Below are 25,811 nucleotides of genomic sequence, written 5' to 3'. Positions count from 1 at the left end.
CCTACGAAAGGGATGGAACAGAGAAAACACTCGACCCATACTGCGGGGTTATACCTGGTACACAGGCGGGTATATGCAGAACAAGATGTAGGCAAAAATTATTGCAATCTTGCAGTGTGCAGGAGAAAATTACATGAGGTCTTTCGAAGTGAAATCGGATCAATAAATGCACAGATAGGCACGCAGTCATAAGAGCACGTTTAAGCCCCAAGGTGGACTTTAGGCTATTGTGGGAATGCTGAGATATACTCGATAGACTGGCGGAATAAAACAGTATCACACTGTTATAAGGCCCGATGTCACCGAGAATATATGGCAATGAAAGAGCTGATCAATTTACCAGAAGAGCATCAGCTACAGAATATTTTGGTCCAGAGCCGGCCGTAAGAATACAAAAATCATTGCTTACGAGCGAAAAAAGCCTGGATCCGGAGGCAACATAACTCTGACTGAAAAATATACCAGGTCAAGCACATGGCAACATATATATTGGGCAGCAGGAATTAGTCCAGACTCGTAACAAACTTCAATACTAGACATGCCCCAATCAAGAGGCACCAGTATACATGCGACTGTTTCATGGAGACTTAAGCTGCAGACTCTATAGCAGAGAACCTGAAATAGTCAATCATATCTTACATTACTGCGAGGATCACAGACAGAAAGGACGAAGTGTCATTGGTGTTTTTAGTAAAAGTTAAGCTCTATTGTAGTTTTTTTCTGAATAAATGTTTTTATTTCGAATTACATAGTATTTTTGGACAAACTCCATACAACATTTAGTGTAAGAAGTGGGATTTCAACGTTGTGGAATTCAGAGACAGTGATCGATTTAAAACATTGAAAGATGCAACATGTCTAGAATCAGGGGCCAGAAATATTTACTAATGAAGTCCGGTGATGCAGTTGTGCTGTTTTGTGATGCAGTGTTGTGATGCCTCCTCTGCAGAGCTCCACTCTGCAGGCTCTGATAATCCAAATGGTAGAAAATCACACAAAAAATCAAAATCAAGCAATTCTTATTAAACAATAACGTTTTAAAAATGTTGAACTATCCGTAGAAATGCAAGATGTCATTAATATAGACACTATATAGCTGTGCACAGAAATTCAAGATTAAACAGTCAAAAAAGCTTCTAGAAGTTTTGTTCGGATCCGCCAAAGACAAAACACCGATACCGTAATAAATTTGGTAATTTTCTAGCCAAAGTTAACGAAATTTTGAAGCAACCTAAGAAAAAATGCTGCAAGTTCTATTCACGATTTAACAGTAAAAACACCAGCGAAAGTTTTTGTTTGGTTAGTAACTGCAGCTTCCTGAAGATTTATTGTTTGAAGCGCCTATACCCATGAAAAATTCAATGATAGCTATATTCAAAATATAGTTAACAAGAATTAATAGCGTGAATGAGAAGGTTCGAGAACATTTAAGAATAGAAAGCTACCGGAAGAAGGTGCAGTATAACACACTAGCCAAAGCCAACAGTTTTAAGAAAGGGTTTGTTTATATAACCTAGTATGCTATAAGTAAAATTGTCCAAAGCTATATAAGTTATTTGAAGGTCCATACTCCGTGATAACCTGGATCAACGATGTTGTGTACCAAGTCAGACGACCAAGATCGAAAATAAAGATTGTACATTTATATCGATTGGCCCCGCATCGAGCTAACAAAGGACCAACAAAAAAACACCAGTCTAAAGAAGAGGACAATCATTACATAGTTCAGTACAGTCTTCTTCTTCTTCTTCTAATGGCGCTACAACCCTTTGTGAGTCCTGGCCTGCTTAACAATGTTCTTCCATTCTGCCCTGTCGGATACTTTCCTTCGCCACTGCCAGTGGTCATGGTTTTAAGATCCCTCTCTACGTCGTCTATCCATCTTTTACGGGGCCTTCCTCTTGTTCTGTTTCCTTGGGGCTTCCATCTCTGGACTACTTTTACAGCTCGATTATCTGGCATTCTTTCTAGGTGACCAAGCCAGTTAAGTCTTTGTGATTTTACAAATCTGACAATATCTGCGCTCTGCATTAGTTCATCCAGCTCGTGGTTCATTTTAATTCTCCACGAACTATCGCTGCATTGGGTTGGTCCAAATATCTTCCTTAGTATTTTGCGCTCAAATATTCTCAGTTGATTTTCATCAGTGGTTGAGAGGGTCCACGTTTCACATCCATATGTGACCACTGGTCTAATTACTGTTTTGTAGATTCTCAGCTTAGACTCACGATTCAGTAACTTACTTTTCATTAAGTCTTTGTATGCATAAAAGCACTTATTACCGCTAAGAATCCGTGCTTGTATTTCTTGACTGATGTTGTTGTTGTTATTTATTATTGAGCCTAGGTAGGGAAAAGTGGAGGCATATTTGTAGGTATGGTTGTCTACCTTCAGATTCTCATGTTCATTCGATTTTGTGCACTCCATATATTTTGTTTTGCTTTCATTTATATATAGACCAAACGTAGCAGCTTTTCGTTTCAGTTCTATAACTTTTTCGCTCAATACCCTTTTGTTGCGGCTTATTATGGCAACATCATCCGCATATGCGCATATTTGCATAGATCTTGTATTAATACAGCCGTTTACATCCAGTTTTCTAACAACAGCTTCTAAAGTTAGATTAAAAAGTGTTGTTGATAAGGCATCCCCTTGTCTAACTCCATTTTCAATATCAAAGGCCTGCGTCATATCTCCATCTATTCTCACCATAACTTTGAAACCCTCCAGAGTCATTCGTATAAGTTTAACCAACTTATTGGGTATCCCTAACATAGATAGTTGCTTTAACATCTTTTGTCGATCTACTCCATCAAACGTCTGTTTGAAATTAATATACAAGTTGTAAATAGGTATGTTATATTCAACATATTTTTCATGTATACCTCTTAACATATGTATTTTGTCTATAGTTGACCATTTTGGTCTATAGTTTGGTCTGAAGCCACATTGGTATTCACCAATAATCTCCTCCGAAAACGATTCCAGGCGGCTATATATAATTCCTGATAATATCTTGTAGATGACATTTAAAACTGTTATGCCCCTATAATTTTTGCAGAGTCGTTTGTCTCCCCCTTTGTACATAGGAAGTATGATTCCCACTTTCCAATCTTCTGGGATGACTTCTAGTGTCCATATGCGGTCGATTAGTTTATGGATACGCCTCCATAGCGCATGTCCAGCATTCTTTATCAGTTCTGCAGTTATTTCATCTGTGCCAGGTGCTTTGTTATTTTTTAGATGTTTTATGACGTTTATCGTTTCTTCCAATGTTGGTTGCTCAACTAGTTGTTCTGCTGTGTGGTGAATTATCTCTTCATCTTCGTTTTGTTCTTTTTCTGGGTTTAACAGCTCTTGAAAATGCTCCTTCCATGTTTTCATTATTTCCTCTTTCTCGCTGATAATTGCCCCATTTTTGTCCTTGCAAACTGTTGATCTTGTTATGTATCCTTGGGTGCATTGCTTGATTTCCTTGTAAAATTTTCTAGCCTCTCTTCTGTTATTATAATCTGTAATTTGTTGTATTTTTCTATTCAACATTTCTCTCTTTTTCCTTCTGCATATTTTCTTTGCATCTTTTCTGAGTTCTTCATATGCCTTTCTATTCGATCGGGAATCCCTTTGTAGACATTTTTGTCTAGCTATATTTTTGCTATTTATTACTTGTTGGCAATCTTGGTCAAACTATTCCTCGTTTCTTTGGCTTGAGGTTTCACCTAATGTTTCCTTTGCCATATTTGTAATTGTCGTTTTGATGATATTCCATTCTTCTTCAATGTTGTTTTGTTCTCCTCTTTCATTTAATATTACTTTTATTTTCTGCTGGTACTCATTCTTCTTTTTAAAATTTTTAAACATATATGTATTCATTCATCATACATAAATGGTCCGAATCGCAATTTGCGCCTCTATATGTTCTAACATCTGTTACGGAGGTTGCCCACCGCTTAGATATTAATATGTGATCAATTTGATTAAATTTATTAGTACCAGGTATCATCCAGGTTCCTTTATGAATATTTTTATGAGGAAAACACGTACTAACAACTCTTAGTTTGTTTGCCATTGCCAACTGTGCCACTCTCATACCTTTGTTGCTGGTAATATCATGTAAACTATGCTTACCAAAGGATTCTGCATATATTTTCTCGTTTCCCAGCTTCGCGTTCATATCACCCAGAACTATAACTGCATCTCTCTTCTGTGCGTTTTCACATTCTACTTTTAGTTGGTCATAGAATTGGTCGGTTACTAGTTCATCTGCTGCGTCTGTTGGGGCATGGATATTAATAATTGTAACATTATGAAATTTTCCCCTTAGACGTATTTTGCATATTCTTTCATTAACTGGAGTAAAACCCAATACTGACCTGCGGCATTTATGGTTTACCATAAAACCCACTCCAAAGTCTCCTTGTCTTTCTGCTCCACAGTAGTACATACTGTATTTTTTTTTTATTTATGCAACCATGCCCTTTAAATCTGATTTCTTGGAGAGCTGCTATGTCTACTTCGTACTTCAATAGTTCCTGTGCAATACTTTGCATTTTGCCTGCCTGCAGCATAGTTTGGACATTCCAGGTTCCCAGTCGCAAATCCATCATTAAGTCCTTATTCCGTAGCTTTGATCGTTGTCCGTTGGTCCGTCCGGTTAGTTCATTGTTCGTAGCATTCGTGATAGCTGAGTTTAAGGTGAACAGGTTATCGGCCTATTGCATTCGAGTCCAGTGCCAGGGCTGCTGGCTATAGCTTCTGAACAAGCTATGCTTTCTCCCTTCCTCGTCCGCCCTGACCCTACCTTCCATTGGGGTTGGTTACCCAATCTCCAATAGGGTTGCTCAGGTTTACCAGGGTTCACCCGTGTGATCAAATCACACTTCTTGGAGGTGAGGATAGGAATTGAGTAGGAGAGGCTAGAGATGTTATCTGGAAGCAACATCTTATATTGAGCCTCACTACTCCTTTGAACCCCAGTTCAGTACAGTACATTGAAGAATATTCTATAAGCGTTTGAAAGTTACTAGAATATTACAGAATGAACCAATATTCTATAAAGGACCGACATGGCATGAAAGGGAACATTTTTTAGGGTAAAGGTTAGGTTTTGTAAACTTAGTTATCCAACTGAGTTAACTAGTAACTTTGGCTTGACGTATACGTGGTCGCCATCTCCCAGTAAAGTCTGAGTATATTCCCTTCTAGTTAAAATAAAAAACATTTTATATGTAAACTAAAGGTGTTTAAACCGTTGTATAAGTGGCTTTTTGCAAATAAATGTTCATGTATCACTGGCATAGGTCTCATAAGACCAAAAACGTTTTAAAAAAATTTCAATCGTATCGTTAAAAAAAAGCTGTAGAAAAAATTATACAGCTCTTTGTAAGTTTTTTAATTTATAGTTAAATTTGATTTTTTATTAAAAAATGAAATAATCTTGTGGAGAAAAAATAAATTTTTATAGATAGATTTAACTTTGTCGCACTGTACAATATCCAGAAAATAAGGTGGATGGTTTAACACATGAAATATTTACTTGACTAGAACCTTTTGACAGACAATGCGGAATTTATACAAACTTTTTATGTATGAAATACTATGAAAAATTTACCTTAAGCATTCTTTGCGAATCCCCATAGTTGAAACAATAATTCGAATACTCAACTAATAGTAAGATCGAAACAGATTACTGATTTTTTACTCACGGTCATCTGTTTTTGAGGTAAAAGGGCGATCCGGTAGTTAATCATCTTCAACGGCTTCAGGTCATTTAGAAAACGCTTAAACCACCCAAAAATAAATTCACAAGATAAAGTTTCCATACACATTATTAGATTAAATGGCGCTTTTTTCAAGTTTGATTTAAAATTTAATAACATTTTGCTTCTCTTTAGCCATACTCACCGTGTCTCTGGTACAAAATCTTCACGTTAAATATTTATTGGTCGCTGGCCTTTGGTGCTTACGTACTTCTCCTGTACTAATATCAGTCTCCTTATTTAATAGTTACACCTTATATCAAACAAAGTCACAAATGAATTAGAAATTACTTACGGTTGTCTATGAAAATATAGTTCGTCCGGTTTACAATATTTATAGTACCAGGTCCCACTACTGCAGTATCACTACGTTCATAACGAAGTAACTCGAACTCACATTTTTAGATATATTTTCATTAAAAATTGGAAGAATACATTAATAATGGGTTGACAGTCAAAAACTGACCGCAAATATTTTTAATTCAATTAATAGTAATTAATTTTTGAACAAAAATGTTATTACGTATATTACGTCATGACCAGCGTATTTAAAAAAAAAATACGCTGGTTATGACGTACGTCTGTGTTTTTTTTATATCAAATTACAACTAACTTTTTTCTTAATATAATAATATAAGGTTGTCTGAAAAAAAATCATCGCAAATTAGGGTTGCCAGCTGTTAAAAACGGTATCAAAGATAAAGTCAAATAAAGTTAGCGTGCAACGACATTGATTAGACAAGTGATAATATGTATATTATTATATACCTATCAAGGCGTGCTTTAAAAACTCAAATATTTGACACCAATAGTGATGCCGTACTATGAAGATACCTCGCGTTTTTAACAGCTGGCAACTCTAATTTGCCACCATTTTTTCTCAGGCAATCTTAAATCAGTATATAAAGAGAACAATTATCTTTAATTTGATGTCAAAAACATGCATATATGTCATTAAAAGCGTATTTTATTTAAAAAAGAAATTAACGAATAAAAATTTTTGTTCAAATACTATCACTTAAATTAAAAATGTTTGCGGCCACTTTTTGACTGGCAACCTATTATTAATTTATTCTACTAATTTCAACATAGCAACAAAAATTGCCAAACTTAAATGGAGCTTCGCGGGCCACACTGCTAGACAAAAAGACCAACGTTAGAATACTACAATATAACATTGGAGACCTTACGAAAGTAAACCACCAAGAGGAAGACCACAGATGAGATGGGTTGATGATATTAAAAGAATAGCCGGAACAAATTGGAAATATGTTGCTCAGGATAGAGACCGGTGGAAGGAGTTGGGAGTGGCCTATGTCCAAACATGGACGACAAAAGGCTAAGAAGAAGAAGACTAATTTCAATTGCTTGGAAAAATGTGAATTTAATTAATTATGTTATAAACGTAGTGATCCTGCAGTGGGATCTTAGACTATTAAGATCTGGGTATAACCACAAATTAAAACGACTGACGCTCTGCCGTTGTATTATGTCTATGTTTATTGTCGTTACCTTTACCTAATGTTGTATATTGAATATGGTGTCAAAAATGACAACGTTTAACTTTTTAAAATGTCATATACTTAGTTAAATTTATAGTAAATTTTTTAATAAGAAAAATTCGTTGTATATCCTTTTCAAAATGGTAATGGGACAATTTGTAACCACTTACAGAAAGGATTATCTTTGGCCCTATGTAAAAACTCTTGGATTAAGGTAAAAATATAATTTTAAATGCTAAATTCAAAACATGTATATCAAAAAGTCTCAGTAGAATTAATATGAATGTAAATACTAAGCCAAAAACAATATTCTTGTGTTTGATAAGCTTTTCCCATCTTCGATCTGCTCAATATTGAATTCTAAACAAAAATTAAAAAGTCTCAAATACGTGGGTCCAGTATTATTGCAGATGTAATAATTTGTGTATTATGTATATTAAAGTAAACCAGACAAACAGAAATTTCTAAAATAAAAATATGCTGTCCGTACAGGATCTGCCTGCACGAAAGCCATTTTGTTCTTCTACATCTCTTATCTCTGTTTCAATTTTATTTTTTATTATTTTCCATAGAGTCTTAAGATTGAATTTCTGACACTTAGCTTGCTGTAATTTGGACAATTCTTTCTTTCTCCTTTTTCGTAGATGTTGTTAATATTATTTGTTTTTATCCATTCCGGTGGTAAGTCATGTCCTTTATAGAGTAAGGTGAAAACATACGCTAGTAATTCGCGTAATACTTGTGGGCTGTGTTTTAGTAATTCGTTCGGTATACCTTGTGGTCCGCATGTTTTTAATTTTTTAGAGTTCGTATTGGATCTAAAGTTTGTCTCTCTCTCCAATGGCGTTACAGCCCAAATCGGGCCTTGGCCTCCTCCAAACTATGCTTCCAACCTTTTCGGTCCCACGCCGATCTTCTCCAGGTTCTCACGTCTAGCAAATTTTACGCGTCCGCTGCCACTTCATCCTCCCATCTTTTTCGTGGCCTTCCTTTTGGTCTTGCGCCCTGCATTTTGCTATCTAGGACTCTTTTCAGCAATCTTTCTGTCTCCATTTTTACTACATGACCAGCCCAGCGAAGTCTCTGAAGTTTAACGAATTCTGAGATCGTTGTCTCTTTGAACAGTTGGTAGAGTTCATGGTTATACCTGGATCTCCATATTCCGTTATCGTTAATAGGTCCAAATATCTTTCTTAGGACTTTTCTTTCGAAGACTTCCAGTTTTCTTTTTGTCTCTTCTGTCATCACCCATGTCTCGCATAATTAAAAACCAAGGCAAAAGAGACCGGGCTAAAAATAATTATTCAAAAGACAAAAAAGTTAACACAGGCAAGAGCTAGGGGAAACAGACGCACAGTTGAATTAGAGGACGATATTGAAACGTTAGAAAGTTTCACATATTTAGGAGTTGCATTAAACACGGATAGAATAGAAAACCCAGAAATCGAAAGAAGAATAGTAAAGGAAACAAAGCTTATTTTTCACTCGATCATGTGTTCCGCTCCAAAAACACACACTGGAGATCGAACATCAGGGTCTACAAAACTATTATCAGACCAATAGTATTAAAAGTTTTTAGACTAATACTTTGACCTTTTTGTTTTTATTACTTTAGCTAGTAATTTGTGTAGTTCATTCCCTTTTTGTGTAAAAAGCACAAATGAGGTTAACGTTATTTATATTTTTAAAATATTTTATTTTAGAGGGCTTTCTTAATTATTTCTTCTAGACCTTTTGATATTCACTTTGGAAATCTTTATCAAAATACAAATTCGAAGTGAAAATCAAAATGTAAAAATAAACATATTTTTAATTGAAACGTTTGTTAATCATTTTCTAATTGGGAGACATGGGTGTTTTTTAATACAGATGAGAATAGAGTATTAATATTTGAATGAAAAATAGAAAAATATTTGGCCCAATAAATGATAATGTACCTTGGAGCTGACGATACAATTTCAAGCTATACAATAAATACAATAAAATAGCCAAATCTCAAGATATACATAGTTTTTGTAATAAAAATTAGACGTCTACAATAGACAAAACATCTGGATAGTGTAAATGAACGCTTTTTTTCTCCTTCTTAGCCTTCTGTCGTCCATTTTTATACATTGACATTTCCCAACTCTTTATCCTACCAATTTGTTCCGACTATTATTTTTATGTCATCTATCCGTCTCATCTGTGGTTTTCTCTTGGTCGTTTACCTTTGTGTAAAGTCCCCAAAGTTGTATTGTGGCGTTCCAACATTGGTCTTTTTGTCTAGCAGTGTGACCTACGAAGGTCCATTTGAGTTTGGCAATTTATTGTGAGATCCTCGACCCTTATTTTTGATCTTACCCAGTCGTTTCCCAAATTATCTGACAGCCGTGTATCTAACACTGCCCTTTCTATTACCCTTTATATTATGGCTAATTTCTTCATATTTGCATTGCTCAGGGTCCAGATTTGACAATTCATATGTCATGATAGGAAGAATGCACTGATCAAAGACTTTCCTTTTTAAGTATTGAACTATTCTGTGCTTCTTATGGATCCAACTGAGTTTTTCAAATCCTGCTCATTCCAGTCTTGCTCTTCTAGTGGTTTTTGCACTTTTGTTCTGTTTGTCACGTTTCATAATTTGGCTTAGGTATATAATATATATATATATATATATATATATATATATATATATATATATATATATATATATATGTAAAAGATTAGCAAAAGCTGTTATCGCTTTGTTGAATTAAATAGCCAAATATATGGCCTAGGAGAACAAATTCAAATTTCCCGTGCTCGAATCGGTATCAATAAAGTGTTATGAATCATTTCGGCCTATCCTAGCCTCATCAGACACTTGGGCTGATACAAATTCAAACTCGGAAAGTACAACGAATGTCTTCTAAATCTTCACCACCGCAGTGGTTAGCGTACAGAGGCGCCACTTGCTTTGGCGGCAATGAACGAAAACAATATAATAATATCGTTTCCTGTCCTCTGGGCTATGCGAATATTATATATATATATATATATATATATATATATATATATATATATATATATATAATATAATTCACGTTTCATAAAATTTGGCTTAGGTATATAATATATATATATATATATATATATATATATATATATATATATATATATATATATATATATATATATATATATATATATATATATATATATATATATTGAAATGATTTCAATATGTTAAAAAGGATACAACTTAAATGGATTTTTATATGAGTTTGTTGTTCATGAATTTAATGAAGCCATCACAATGTGGGTTCGACTCTGAAATAAAAGAGAGAAAAAGATTAGTAAATTGTTAAATAAATTAATTTTGACTTACCTGGTATAGTGTTAATAATTTCTGAATAGTATAGTTGCCTAGTGTATAGGTGAATCGTCTAAACCCTAAAAAGAACAAAAAAACAGAAGAATTCTTAAAAAATATTTAAACATAGAAATTTTAAAAAAACGTCAGAAAATAAACTGTCAAGCAAGTCTGTGGGAGCTAAATTAATAGGGGTTTTGTTAAATAAGGAAATACAATGATGTGGAGATGAAAAGACTAAATTGTATTAGCATTGTAATAGAATAAGTTTTATATCTGAACATTTTTTTTTATAAATTCCCAAATTAGATGTGATTAAAGTGATTATGAGAAATTAATGTGGATTGACAAATGTGTCAGAACAGGACAGTTTTATGGTTTAAAAAAAATAGAAGACGAAAAGAAAAAAAAGAACGTTGGTTGCTGTTAGCAACGGATAATAGATTTTTTTGGGGAGGCCGACGAGGATTTTTCGACGAAGGGGAGCCCTGAAATTGTGGAATAGGTCGGGAGTGTTTTTTAACTCGTCTAATTAGAATTTTAGTTTTTCCACAGTTTCCACAGCAGAGATATCCAGAATTTGTTCCAGAGAGTAAGAGAAACAATTTGACTTATAAATTATTATTGGAGTATAGAAATGTCATTTAAATTGAGAAAATTAAAATTCATGAATTAACATAATTGCAATAGGCCTTAAAAAATGGAAAATATTAATGATCATTAAATTAAAAATAGAATAGTACGTACCTTAACTTCCGAATAGAGGATTGATATTCCAGTTTCACCGATTATTTTGCGAGTAGTTAGTTTTCTTTAAATAAATCAAAACTGTTTTAAAGTGAGGTTGGATAATAATTTTGGGGATCATTTGAAATTTTGATTATATTTGAATGCAAGTTAAAAGTCAGCGGAATAAAGTGTTCATTTTCTTTTTCTTTATAGTTCATTTAAACACTTTATAAAGTTGCAATATTTATTTAGTTTTTAGGTACTTGTAAAGAGTCTCCACATTTTGTAATAAATTTTTATTGTCACGACACTAAACCACATTAAGATTTATACGATTCCTATTTTTGTAAATTTTTAAAGGCAACCCAAGTTGCAGACGAATTTTATTGTTTATATTAAATTTGTTCAATATTAATAAATAACGTGCTTCATTTGGGTTAATTTATCAAAAGTCTAAAGTAAATTTTGGTTTAATTTCTTTTGAACTCTACCAGGAGACTACAGAGTCGACGTCACACAGTGACAGATTGCTTAGAACACATAATTGAGCTAGCTGAGGTATATATTAAATTAAACAACGAACCACATATTTTAAAAATTACAACATTTATTATAAATAAAAATAAAATTAATAAAATACAACTTTTTCAATATATATATATATATATATATATATATATATATATATATATATATATATGTAAAAGATTAAATCTTCTAGCAAAAGCTGTTATCGCTTTGTTGAATTAAATAGCCAAATATATGGCCTAGGAGAACAAATTCAAATTTCCCGTGCTCGAATCGGTATCAATAAAGTGTTATGAATCATTTAGGCCTATCCTAGCCTCATCAGACACTTGGGCTGATACAAATTCAAACTCGGAAAGCCTTTTTATAGTTTACGAAGGCAAGAAATATGGTTCGAGTACCAACTAACCGTAATTCTTCTTCAAGAAGGCAAATGCCTTTTTTATCAGTGTTCTTATTGTCAGCATGTCTGATATAACCATTCTTTGCGAAAGCTAGCCTGTTCAACCAGTTTGTAATTATCAATTTTGTAAGTCAACCGATTGTTAATAACTCTCATAAACAGTTTATACTTGGCGGAAAAACAATATAGGTCTGTAATTCTGTAGGCCACATTTGTCCCCTTTTTGTGTATGAGTATTACTAAACTCTCGTTCCAGTCTTTATGGATTTTGCTATTATGAAGAAATCTAGTAAATAGCTCTGTTAGTATAGTTATTGTTAATGTCTTGCTTGTTTTCAAGAGCTTGGCAATTGTACCGTCGTATCTACCCTGGAATGGAAGCTACTCTACAAAATATACTCTATTGACAATATCCGATGGCACTATATGACGGGGTGGATAGATATGGATAAGGCTAAACTAAGGCCGTAGCACTAACGATGATGATGATGGTAAAGCTATTTACGATAAAATTATAGCAGAAACTTTATTCTTCCAAATTGGAAGGCCATCTCCACAACAATTTTTTTCAAATATGCATGTGAGTTAAGTGAGGTCTCGTTTAGAAGAGTTTTTAATTTTCTCTACACAGTGTTTAGCACTATCATTACCTTTCCCGAAAAATACTAATACTTAATTTTATTTAACTTACAAACTCAAAAATAAAATAACAAATAACTTTTAGGCCCGAACCTGATCACATCTATAGTCCCCAATATCGGGATCAAATATACTGCAAGTGTCACTGCCTACCTGCTTTGCCAGCTACCAGTCAACAGAGAACTTTGATTGGCCCAGAAGCTCTACAAGATGAAGAATGGAGTCGTCTTGGACCAATGGGTCCACTTTTGGAACCAAAAGTTTTTACTGCTAAAGTTTCAGCAGCTCCCGAATCTGAAGTCAGTAGGTTCAATCAACCTAATGTTTTTATGGCCAAGGTAACTATTTGTTATATGAGTATTTTGCGTTTGTAATTAAATTATATATTTGACTAAAGTGTAGTAACCAAAAAGCAAAATTTTGAGAAGAGTGAAAAGATCGATTTTTTAATTGTTTATTAATACAAATAAATAATGGGCAGATTGATGTAGGCAAACAGACAATATCTGCAAACAGATATAAAGCAAGATCTCAATCGCGGTACCAGATAAAGAACTTAACTGGTTATTCATTATTGAAAGCAAAACCACATCCCTACGAATCATAAAGGACTTTGGTGCATGGTAATACAACACAATTTAACAAAAAACATATTATAAGTTTTATTACTTTTGTACAAATTATTCCCATTTCTTTTTATCTCTTACCAAAGTCCTCGCTTCCGTCCAAGTTTTTCGTCTCATTTTTAAGATACTTAAAAATGCTTTATTCCATGTTTGTCGTGAACTTCCTGTTTTCGATCTCCTTTTTATATCATAGCTTGCCATATTGCCTGCACTAGTTGTGTATCTTTCGTGAACTTAATAGTTTCATATTCAAATACGTTTTCTGATTTTTAGTTTATATTTTGGGTTGTTTGTCGTTTTTTCTTTTATTTTTGTTACTAGTTTTCATCATTTAATATTTCTGATGACCCTTAAGCTAGCGAGGACACATGAGCAGAATCCAATTTAACTTACGTAACATTTTTTTACCCATTTTTCACTAATTTATTACCACCCTAATAATTTTCACCACCAAACCAACCTTAAGGGGAGCGATTCTGCATTTTTAAGATACTTAAAAATGCTTTGTTCCATGTTTGTCGTGAACTTCCTGTTTTCGTTCTCCTTTTTATATAATAGCTTGCCATATTTCCTGCACTAGTCGTGTATCTTTCGTGAACTTAATAGTTTCATATTCAAATACGTTTTCTGATTTTTTGTTTATATTTTGGGTTTTTTGTAGTTTTTTTTTTTTTATTTTTGTTACTACTAAGTTTTCATCATTTAATATTTGTGAGGACCCTTAGGCTAGCTAGGACACATGATCAGAATCCAATTTAACTTACGTAATATTTTTTTACCCATTTTTCACTAATTTATTACCACCCTAATAATTTTTCACCATCAAACCACCCTTAAGGGGAGCAATTCTGCTGGCTTACGGTTAAAACTAGTAGAATTCCAAAAAATATTTATGATATACCACAGTGCTCTGCTAGGCTTTCACGAATTTATTACCACACCAATAATTTTTCACCGCTTAACTACTTCTTACGAGAAGTTAATAATTCTATTGGGTTAATATTTAAGGTGATAAAAAATATATTTTTACAATTTTACTGTACTCTAATACAATGGAATTGTTATATTTCACAGAATAATTACCAGTTAAGAAATATTCGAATTGAAATAATTTTATTATGTCTATTACATTAATTACCTAATTGTAAAGGATGGTCAGGACACCTTGCGCACCTATTGGTAAAATATTAAAAGATTTGTATTTATTGGGTACATCCACAGACCTAAGCGAAGCGTACCGCCAACAAGGAGTGGTGGCTGCAGTCTTAAATAGATTAATACCGCCCTCTTCTCTATTATTTACCCTTGTCAATAAATTGCAAATATAGGGCCTCTGTACTGTCCCTGAGTGCATTTTATGCTGAGTAGAATAGTTTTTAAATAATTTTTAATAGTAAACACCAGTGCACATTCATGGTGTGTGCACATGGTGTTATTGTTATTGTTGTTTCTTTTTATTCAGTAAAACTTTGCGTTTTCCTAAAGCTTCTGTTGCTGTTTCTTCAATGTTGTTTTTAAATTTCTCCCAGCTCGCGTATATATCTTTGATATCATCTATTTGTTTCAGCTGTATCTTCTGTGCCTAGCTTCCTTTGGTATATTTCGCTTGTTTAAAACATAAATAATAAAATTACTTTATTAAATTTTAAAAATATTATTTGTATTTTAAAAATATAAACAACATAGTATAAAGTTTCGCGATAAATTTTTCATATATATTTTTTAAACAATTTTTTTTATTCGTTATTTTTTGTTACGCTATCATAATTATTTCTTAGTTTTATTTTCCTGTTTTATCTGCTTAACTTCTTTCTGTATTTTGTCTTCTGATTCATTTTCGCTTCTCTTTAATTTCCAACCTCATCTCATACATGCTCCTTGCTGATCTTTTTGCTTTTTGTGAACATTTTGTTTTAATACTTAGTTTTTCTCGCTTTTGTCATTCCTCCTTTGCAAATTTGCTTATAAAAATAAAATTAATTATTTAAAAAAAGAAAAAAAGGAAACTACTGGATGAGGACTATCTCTTGGAAAGACAACATTTCGGGTTGGAAAAATTAAGATATGGTCTTAGAATAGTGGAAGTCTTACAGATAAGAGTATCGAGGTAGAAAGGACAAACGGCTAAAGAACTAGGTAAAGGATATAAATTGTGTTATAAGCGGAAAAGTAACACTAGGAATTGAGTTGGTATAATTGCTGATAGAGATATGAAAGAAAATGTTATAAAAGTTATAAGAACGACTGATAAAAATTTTGTGAGTAAAAGATATATATATATATATATATATATATATTCGGTTTTTTATAACGTCTTACGACGTTGTCCGACTCCCAAACGCCACTGTATTCTGTCTTGAGTTAGGTTTTCGTCCAGATTTCGAGCGCTAATCGCTTTCCTAACTCCCAGGTTCTAGCTCTGTGGTGGTCTTCCTCGTTTCCTCTTCTCTGGGGGTTGCCACATCATCGTTTTTTTAGGCAATCTTTCGTCCCTCATTCGGCTCACATGCCCATACCATATGAGCTGTTTTCTCTCAATATCCTCAACTATAGTGCCCTCTATACCCATTTGTTGTTTTATCACTTCATTCCGTATTCTGTCGGCTCTTGATATTCTCATCGATCTTCTGATGGCATCCATTTCCGTGGCTTCGACCTTTTTCTTATATTTTTCGGTTATTCTCCATGTCTCAGCTCCATAAAGTAGGCTAGTTTTAACCATTGTCTCATAGATGTTCCATTTTCTTTTCTTTGATATTTCTTTACTCCATAGAATTCCGTTCAAACATGCTATAGCTCTTCGTGCTTGTACAATTCGATGTTCTATTTCTCGTTCGTCTTTTCCACTACGGTCGAAGATGACGCCCAGGTATTTATATTCGTTGCATGGATTTATTTTTTGATTGTCATCGATATCGAGTTGTTCTGCTTCAGCTCCAATTGAGAGGTATTTTGTCTTTTCTAAATTGATATTTAATCCCCATTTCTGGTATTCTTCAATTAGTTTTCTAAGCATGTATTCCATGTCATCTTTGTCATTTGAGATCACCACCTGATCATCTGCAAACTGTAAAGTATATATGTAATTCTGATCGTTCAATTGTATACCCATTCCTTTGACTTTCCTTTTCCATTGTTTCAGAGCTGCAGAGATATAAATCTTAAATAGAGTCGGAGAGATACAACATCCTTGTCTGAGACCCTTAGTAACTGCAAATTTTTCAGCTAAGAGGTTTCCGAATTTCATTTGGGAGTTTGAACCATAATATAGATCTTTGAGAGCACTAACCAATGTTTGATGTATGTTTGATGTGCCCAGGACTTCCCATAGTTTATTTAGCGGGACTGTGTCATAAGCCTTCTCAAGATCTACAAAAGTCATATGTAACTCTCTATTTGTCACAATTTTCTTTTCTATAATTTGTTTAAGACAGAAGATGTTATCTGTACATGAACGACCTGCTCTAAATCCTCCTTGTTCTTCGTCTTCAGACGATTGATAATCTTCCTCTATCAGGTCCCGTAGTATTCGACCGTATAGTCGACTCATTGAACTTGTGACCGATATCCCTCTATAGTTTTTACAATTTACCTTTTTTATATATAAAAGATATATTTACTAAAGAATTGTTAAATGTTGTGTATATGAGTGTCCTCAAGTCTTTGTAGATTAGAATGGAGAAATAGCTTCCTATGATCAATTGGGGGACTGGAGATGATCTCTTGAAACTAGTTATTGCATTATATATGGAAATTTTTAACAAGTTCTTTCGAAAGAGCAAAAATCACACACAAAAGTGTACAAAATCATTCTCATATAGATTATTTCATGTCATGAAAAGAAAAGATACATAATATACCTATGTTAGGATTGCAAGGTAATATTTAGTAAAACTGTGGGCCAATAACATAAGTTGCTTGTGCTGAAAATTGAAATTAGAAGGGAAACGAAACCAAAATATGGAATAATGTGACAAAAAATTAATTTATGGTCAAGAGTGATAGAAAAAATGAGCTGAAATATAAAAGTAAGTTCCAATATAATTTGGAGGAATACGGCTAGTATTATTATCAGGAACGAAGTTTGGGAATATAGAAATCTGGTGGTCGTCACAGATGGAAGTGGAAACAAATCTTTAAAACTATAGGGCTGCCAAAAACAATGCGAAAGTAGCCGCAAAGCAGCAAAAAAGATTTAGAGCAAAAACTTAAAAAACAGAGACAACACTTTAAAGAAAAATGTTTAAAACTAAAAGTAGAATAAAATCAGAATATTTGGAATGTTAATTTAAATATGGAGTCATTACTACAAAAAAGATGTTACAACTGATCAGAAAATTATATAGAACCAGCATAAGATGTTAACCAGTTAAATAAAAAGAAAAGCAACGGATGCTTGTGGTAGGAATGAGAATGCTTAGATGGATCAGTAGAGTCGCAAAAAAGATAAGATTAAGAATGTTTATATTCTAAGGGGAAGGTAAAAGAGAAGTCTACTGGTATCACCTACCAGGACAAGCTAAACAATGGAAATGATCTGAAATGAGTAGGGACAAACTTGATTCAGAGACTACTTTTAAAGAAGGCACAATGTATCTTATAAATCAAAATAAGTGTAACTAGTTTAAATCAAAATATTTAATTCTCATCTATAGATTTAATTGTAAAACAAAGTATTTCGCATAAGTATTTTCAAACCATTTTATTGGTGATATTATACTAATATATGTCCTAGTTTTACAATTAATATAAATTTTTAATTTGAGTATCACTATAATATGTATTCCAATTATAAATTATTGTTTAAGATAAAAGAAAAATATCCATTTATATATGAATGTCTGAGAACAGCACCTCCTGATGATTTGATCGCAAGAATTAACAAAGATAGATTGGCCAGCAGCTATCAGGTTGATTACTGTCACAAACGTAAGTAAATTAACTTTACAAATATCATTACTTGTGATGACTTTATAGGTCAACCAATCAATAATATAGCAAATTTTTTTAAAGAAAAATAAACGTTCTAAAAGCCAATAAATTGGTGTACAAACACAAAAGATAATAAATTTACAGTTGATAGACGCCAGAGCTCCAGAAGTATATAAGATACTTCGAAAATTTAACAATGAATTCCCCATAATTTCCTATAACTCTTCTCTTGGTTCCAATCGGTAGACATTTGTTAGGCGTTTAATTTTTGCATGAAATTAAAATAGATAGTGTACTGCTTTATAAACTGCATATCTGTTTATTATACGAAATGGTTGACAAAAATCAATTAAGTTCATATTTAATGATAAATGAAATCCAAATGAGCTAGAAAAAAACTATTTCACTGTAAAACCTTATTCACCTAATTTTTGATATTTATAGGGAGCTCTATGTGCATTCTGTGGTTTTGACTCCGTTTTAAATATTTTTGGTTTTAAGAAAAACCAGGTAGTAACGCTTCTTGCTGGTGCTTGAAGTAAACTGTTTACGTCGTCAAAATATTGGTTTTTCTCAAAACCAAAATTATTTACCGCTGATTCAAAGCCGGACAAAATAATCCGGAAGATTGCATTACTTTAAATAGAATGGATTGATGATGTTGAATCAAATAAATTTTTTCCACTTCATGGTTATAAAAAATATAGAAAAAATACGTCTTAAAAACTAGTCACAGGATAAAAAGCACAATATGTATATTTTCGAAAATATATGGAACAGTTTAAAATTCTTGGTTGATTATTTAGGCTATTGATTAAGTGCCTAATTTAGAAAGGAACTACTACGTTAAAGGGGCTTTATTGTTTCATATGGTCAATGGACCTACAAATATGAAAAAACCATGGGAAGCTACCATTTACAGGGGTGCCTTTTTGAGAAAGGGGTGAATTTGTCCCTATGCACCAGGATGCATTTGGGTGGCTCGAAAGCCCTGAAGAAGACATCAGAGACATAATCGGCGCGGTTTATTCGCGGAAGCTTGTTGATTCCTGTATTCTTGTAATAGTATTAATCTTAGCTTTAGACTTAATTGTATATATATATATATATATATATATATATATATATATATATATATATATATATATATATATATATATATATATATGTATATTATTGGATTTGAAATTTCCATGGGAGCTATATGTGGTTTCAGTTGTTTTCCGGGTTTGACTCCGCGTTAAATAGTTTTTGGTTTTTTAAAAAACCATTGTTTTGGCGACGTTTCGGCAAGGTCTCACTTGCCATTGTCAAGACAGAGTATTTCTGCTTCTTTTTGATATTTCAGTTTATCTAAGGAATCTACTAAATTTTTTAGTCCTTCTTCATAAATTCCTCAGACATTCTTTTTTGCTATTGCAATCAATCATATTTCTATCCTCATTCGTTTCCATTTGTTCTTTTGTTCCTGCTTCCTGTTTCTATTTTTTTTTTTAGTTTTTATTTATTTTCACCATCTACTATTTATACTTACTTTATGATATCCAATCTTTTTTACGTACATTTCTTCTTTTTCTCTTTTGCTGTGGCGCTCAATTATTATTTGTTTTCTATATTTTGGCTTGAAATTGTGTTATGTCAATTTCAATGTCATACGACGCTCCTCTCAAGCTGTTCCTATTCTTCGTGATAAGTTATTTATTTATCCTTTTAGTGTGCATTTGCATTATAGCCACTGGAGGCTTTATTTGTGAGACCTTTTTTTTCTAAAGGCTTTCTTATTTTACCGTAACACGTAGTTTACCCGCAATAGATTTGCATCTTAATTGCTTAATTTTTTTTAAACTCATGTTCTTTATAAAATTTTATTTCCTTAAACGATGCGCTTTGATCACATATTCTTTTCTTTTTTAATTAAACATTTCCTTTTGAAAATTCTTCTAATCTTTTTTTCTGCATAATTATTTATTTTGATTCTTGTTTAAAACCTACTTTTGTAATTTCAAACCTGGGCAACTTTTTACTTCTCATAAAAACATTTTATTTATAGATTTATTTCTTTGCAATATTCATTTCTTCACCTCTTCCTTTTACCGTATCCCGTGGATAATTATTCGCTTTTATACTTTTCTAATTATTTTTTATTTACAAAAAAACCGCCTTAAACTAATAAGGTTATTGCGAAACGGTAACAGTTAATTACACTTTGCTTAGTAAATTAAAGTCTTTGAAAAACAAAAGTAGGTTATCTACAGTGTTTTTTTAATTTAAAATGTATTTAAGATTGGTAAATGGTCTTTAATTCTGTGACGATTAAACTTTTTGCACTTTTCCACTAGCACATGTTTTACTGTAAGGGGTGAACTGCACTCATCACAAATTGGGCGTTCTTCTCTCTTAAACAAATCTTCTTCTTCTTTAGATGCAAATCCACTAATGGATGTTAGCGATCACATTTTCCATTAATTCTCTATTTCTTGCAATATGTATCAGAGATTGTATGTCGTTAATCCCTGTCCATTGCCTTATGTTTCGGAGCCAGGACATTTTCTTGCGTCCCATTCCTCTCTTGCCTTCAATTTTACCCTCGATTATAAGTTGGAGGAACTGGTATTTTTCATTTCGCATGATGTGACCTAGATACGCCGTTTTCCTTTTCTTGATGGTTTCGAAAAGTTGGCGTTCTTGGTTTATTCTTTTAAGGACATCTATATTTGTGATTTTCGCTGTCCATGGTGTTTTTAGGATACGGCGATAGAGCCACATTTCGAAAACTTCTAATCTGTTTATATCCCTCGTTTTGAGTGTCCAGCCCTCTACGCCATATAGCAGCACTGACCACACGTAGCACTTAGTAAACCTTAGTCTCAGTTGAAGATCGAACTCTGAACAAGTCAGTACCTTCTTGAATTTTACGAAAGCTTGTCGAGCTTGCTCAATGCGACATTTTACTTCCCTGTCCGATGCCCAGTCTTCAAAAAGCCACGATCCCAGGTATTTAAATTTACTCACTCTTTCAATGGACTTAGTATTCAGTGTTATGGTGGAGTTTTCAAGTGCATCCAAGTTTCTGGAGATGATCATAAATTTGGTTTTTTTGGTATTAATCTCTAATCCCATTCATTATGCCCTTAAACAAATATGTTGATGAAAAAACTGGGTATGTCCAAGTCGTCAACGGGAAATTATTTGCTTTCGTCTGGATACCTCGGGTGGTTGCGATGGTCAAATCTTATTTTTTATCCCCTTAAGCTATGATGGTGTACATTTTCATTTATTGTTCCAGTTCTCGAACAGGTGCTTTGTAAAGTAGCTTTTAGATCCATACTTACAGATTAAGGTGATATGAGAATACTGTTGTTGTTTATAGCTTCTTTGTCACTGCTATTCCAACATGTAAACCCCAGAGAAACTTGATGCTTGTATCTTTAGTATGCAATTTATTAAGTTCTTAATTATTGCATTCCGACTTCATTTTCAGTTTTAGAAGCGTCTATGTAGTATACTATGTAATCAGAATGGGAGTTAATTAGATCTCTGAAGAGTTGTATGATAAGTTTTTGGAATTGTAATAGACTGCAATTGACTGATGGAATTTTTATAATCCATGGTGAATATAAAGATATATTTTTGTACTGATACAAGGGTTTTTTAATTTTTGTATTAATGTTTTATTGTAATTGGTAAGTCCCACTCTCACCTCTACGCATTTGAATTGACTGTTTAACCGTAACTGTTTAACATTATTGATTTTATTCGAAATTCAAAAATCATATATAGGCACATTTCATGTTCTTCTGAATAAATACACTTTGTGAGAAAATCTGTTCGAGATTACTTCAATTTGCAAAATAAATATCGCAGCCCTTCTACACACGTCTATCTCGTTCAAATTCCAGTGAGCTGGTATTTGAACCATATATACCTCACATATATTATATTAACGAAATACTCACATATATATATATATATATATATATATATATATATATATATATATATATATATACGTGACTAAATATTTAGGGTTAGTAATTCTACAAAACATTTTAAATCCACACAAATATTATTACGATTTAAATGGTAAGAGTATACACCATACTATTATTATGGCCGTACTTATTTTACATTTTTTAGAGGAATACCCTAACGCTCCCTATGACGAATTAATAAGGGCTGCAGGCGTAGAAGGATTGCGACCATGTCCAGAACCTGTAAGATTGCCAGGAGACGTTTGCAGGCCTGTTCCAAAGATGAAGGGATACGGAAGGAATGGAGCGTTCACCAGTGAAGAATTTGGAAGAAGACAAGGCGGAGGATTATCTCGGCACGGGGGTTTTATTAAGGAGGATTTAAAACAAGTTCGTAAGTACAAAAACATTTTTAATGTAAATATTTTAAATAACTTTTATTAGCTAATATTTTAATCCACTGAAGGCAAAAGAACAGTCATTTGAATTCTACACACAAATATTTAAAATAGGAAGTAATAAACAACTGTTAAATGATAGAACTTAAAAGTTTTACTTTATGTAAAAGAAACAGGCAAGAACTTAGGCTACGCGAACTAGTGTGCAACTACCGGTTCAGAGGTACAGATATGTAAATAATCCTGTGCTTTATAGACGTTGAGAAAGCATTCGATAAGGTTAGATATGGAAAATTGATGGACATTCTTTAACGAGTAGGAATGACAAAGAATACTCGTAAATCTAGGGGTGCATTTTGTCAGTACTGCCTTTTATCTGTACTCCAAGAATAAGATCAGTGATCTAAGATAGGCGGATGATACTGTGTTGCTTGCGTTAAGAACCACAGTTATTAATTGAGAGTGGTATTGGAGAAGGCAAAGAATATGCCTAAAAACTTTAATATTAATTATTGTAATAGTATTAATCTTAGCTTTAGGTTTAATTGTACTAACCGAGGAAATCTTTCGGAACACCCACATAACATATATATATATATATATATATATATATATATATATATATATATATATATATATATAACTTCCAAAGATTCGTGAGGTTTCGGTCAAAAAGCCGAAGGCTCAGTGGTTCAAACACTAAGATATGTATACTCTTTTATTGAAAATCGAGCTTTCAAAACTGTTTAGTTTCTTTATAAAGACAACTAAAATATATTAGTTGCGAGAAATATGCGACAAAAGGGAGATGAGTATCTTCTTCTTCAAGTGCCATCTCCACGGCGGAGGTCGGCAATCATCATAGCTATTCGGACTTTTGAGACGGCTGCTCTGAAAAGTTTATTTGATGTACATCCGTACCACTCTCTCAGGTTGCGCAGCCATGACATACTACGCCTCCCTATGCTTCTCTTTCCTTGGATCTTCCTGCATAATCAGTTGGAGCAAGGTGTATTTCTCTACACGTGTAATATGTCCGAGATATTCCAATTTTCTTGTTTTAAGATGAGATGAGTATAGAGAAGTCTTAAGAAAAGAATTTATAGAACATTATCAACAAGAATATTCCGACAAGAACACAATTAATAAAGAAATGCAAAGAAAGCTTTTGAAAGCAGGAATGACTGTTGCAAAGAAAACGAAAAATAAAGAAGACAGAATAAGTGATGCAACAAAATGGTTGATGGAAAAGAGCCGCATCGGAGAAACACCGATGGTTTTAAAGAATTAAATAAACAAATAAAGAAGGGAGTAAAGATAACGAATAATGGAGAAAGATAACGAATGTCAACTCAGAAATACTCACTAACATAGAATCCTTCGAAATAAAACAAGCTATGGCACAATTAAAGAACAATAAGGCTTCGGGCTCAGATGGAATACTTGTAGAAATGTTGAAGGAGGGGAGTGAAATTATTCATGAAGAATTGAAAATTTTTTTCAACGAATGTCTTCACAGAGGAGAAGCCCCAGATGATTGGAATGAAAGTTTGACAATACTTCTCTTCAAAAAAGGAGACAGGGGAGATCTGAAGAATTATATGCCAATCTCCCTGCTGTCCCAAATGTAAAAACTGTTTATGAGAGTAATAACTAACAGGTTACGTCGAAGCTCGATACCTATCAACCGGTAGAGCAGGCAGGATTCCGAAAAGGTTACAGTACAGCAGATCATCTTCTTACAGTCAGAACGCTAATAGAGAAAGTCAATGACACTTGAACTTATACATTGGCTTCTTTGGTTATGAAAAGGCATTCGACTCCATAGAATTTTGGGCAATAGAGAGAGCTAAAGGGAACTGCAGGATAGAATAAAAATATGCTGTGTTTGTATGATGGGGTGAGTGTTTGATCTTATTCTGTTAATTGTCGTTATAAATAAAATATTCGACTAAGTAACATCACATATAACTTATCTGTCGTTAGGAATAAGTGGTTGGCAATTTGATTCCCGTTTTACTTTGGTTGTATAAATGTTACCAGTTTTGTTTGTAATAATTGTTTTTACTGGTAAAATTTATATTTTTATTTTTTATGTCTGTTACTGGTAAAAGTATGTTGTTTATACTATGTTTATTTAAAGTTGCAGATTTAGCTAAGTTGTCGACTTCTTCATTTCCTAATATTCTCGAGTGTCCTCTTATCCAACAAGTAATAATTGAACTGCTCGAGGAAGTAATATCATAATATAAACAACTTCCATCTCAATGTAGTTTAAAGGTTTTTGTTCCCTTTATTTTAATAGCATTTTTTTTATTTTAGTTGGTGCCTGTAAAGGAGGAACTTTTACCATAACGCCTGGATATACAGAATATATGGATACGTTCTCCCGTTTAGGAACACTAATAATAAGAGATGGGTTGCACGATCCAGTTAGAAGATCTAAAAGACCAATTTTTTAAATGTATTCATGTATATCTACATATGTATATATATATATATATATATATATATATATATATATATATATATATATATATATATACATATATATATATATATACATATATATATATATATATATATATATATATATATATATATATACATATATAATTATATATAAAGTATATGCTTAGAGTAGCTAAAACGTGTCTTTAAAAGAATTATCAGATTGATATTAAAATACATATTTCTTGGTTGCCGTTTTCTTTCCACTAGTTTCAATACATACGCACACACACAAACACACACACACACACACATATATATATATATATATATATATATATATATATATATATATATATATATATATATATATATATATATATATATATAACGCTTGGCATTTTTTCCCCAGCTGTAACTTCCTCCGTGGTTATTGTCAGTTGTTGCCCTGGAAACCATCGGGATCTTTTAACTCTAATATCACAAATTGGTCGCATTGCTTCTGTAGTGACCCTTTCCCAAGTTAACATGCTTCC

The 25,811-nt window shown here is 32.8% G+C and overlaps 1 protein-coding gene across 4 annotated transcripts in view; it reads left to right on the top strand.

Moving 5' to 3' along the window:
• The window catches only part of LOC140439820 (uncharacterized), a 194,620-nt gene that overhangs the window by 137,775 nt on the left and 31,034 nt on the right, over positions 1–25,811 (top strand). For 2 of the 4 annotated variants that reach the window (XM_072529971.1, XM_072529970.1), the window contains exons 3-6: positions 12,983–13,235; positions 18,332–18,452; positions 22,593–22,820; positions 25,147–25,329. In XM_072529971.1, the coding sequence (XP_072386072.1) occupies positions 12,983–13,235; positions 18,332–18,452; positions 22,593–22,820; positions 25,147–25,286 (742 nt within the window). In that variant the 3' untranslated portion in view covers positions 25,287–25,329. Of the gene's footprint in view, positions 1–7,312; positions 7,476–12,982; positions 13,236–18,331; positions 18,453–22,592; positions 22,821–25,146; positions 25,330–25,811 lie in introns of those variants that run through there. The other 2 variants (XM_072529969.1, XM_072529972.1) reach the window with 2 other exon arrangements.

Source organism: Diabrotica undecimpunctata, chromosome 4, assembly GCF_040954645.1.
Source record: "Diabrotica undecimpunctata isolate CICGRU chromosome 4, icDiaUnde3, whole genome shotgun sequence".
NCBI lineage: Eukaryota > Metazoa > Arthropoda > Insecta > Coleoptera > Chrysomelidae > Diabrotica > Diabrotica undecimpunctata.
Note: the sequence above shows the minus strand (reverse complement) of the source record. Positions and strands in the feature narration are given on the sequence as shown.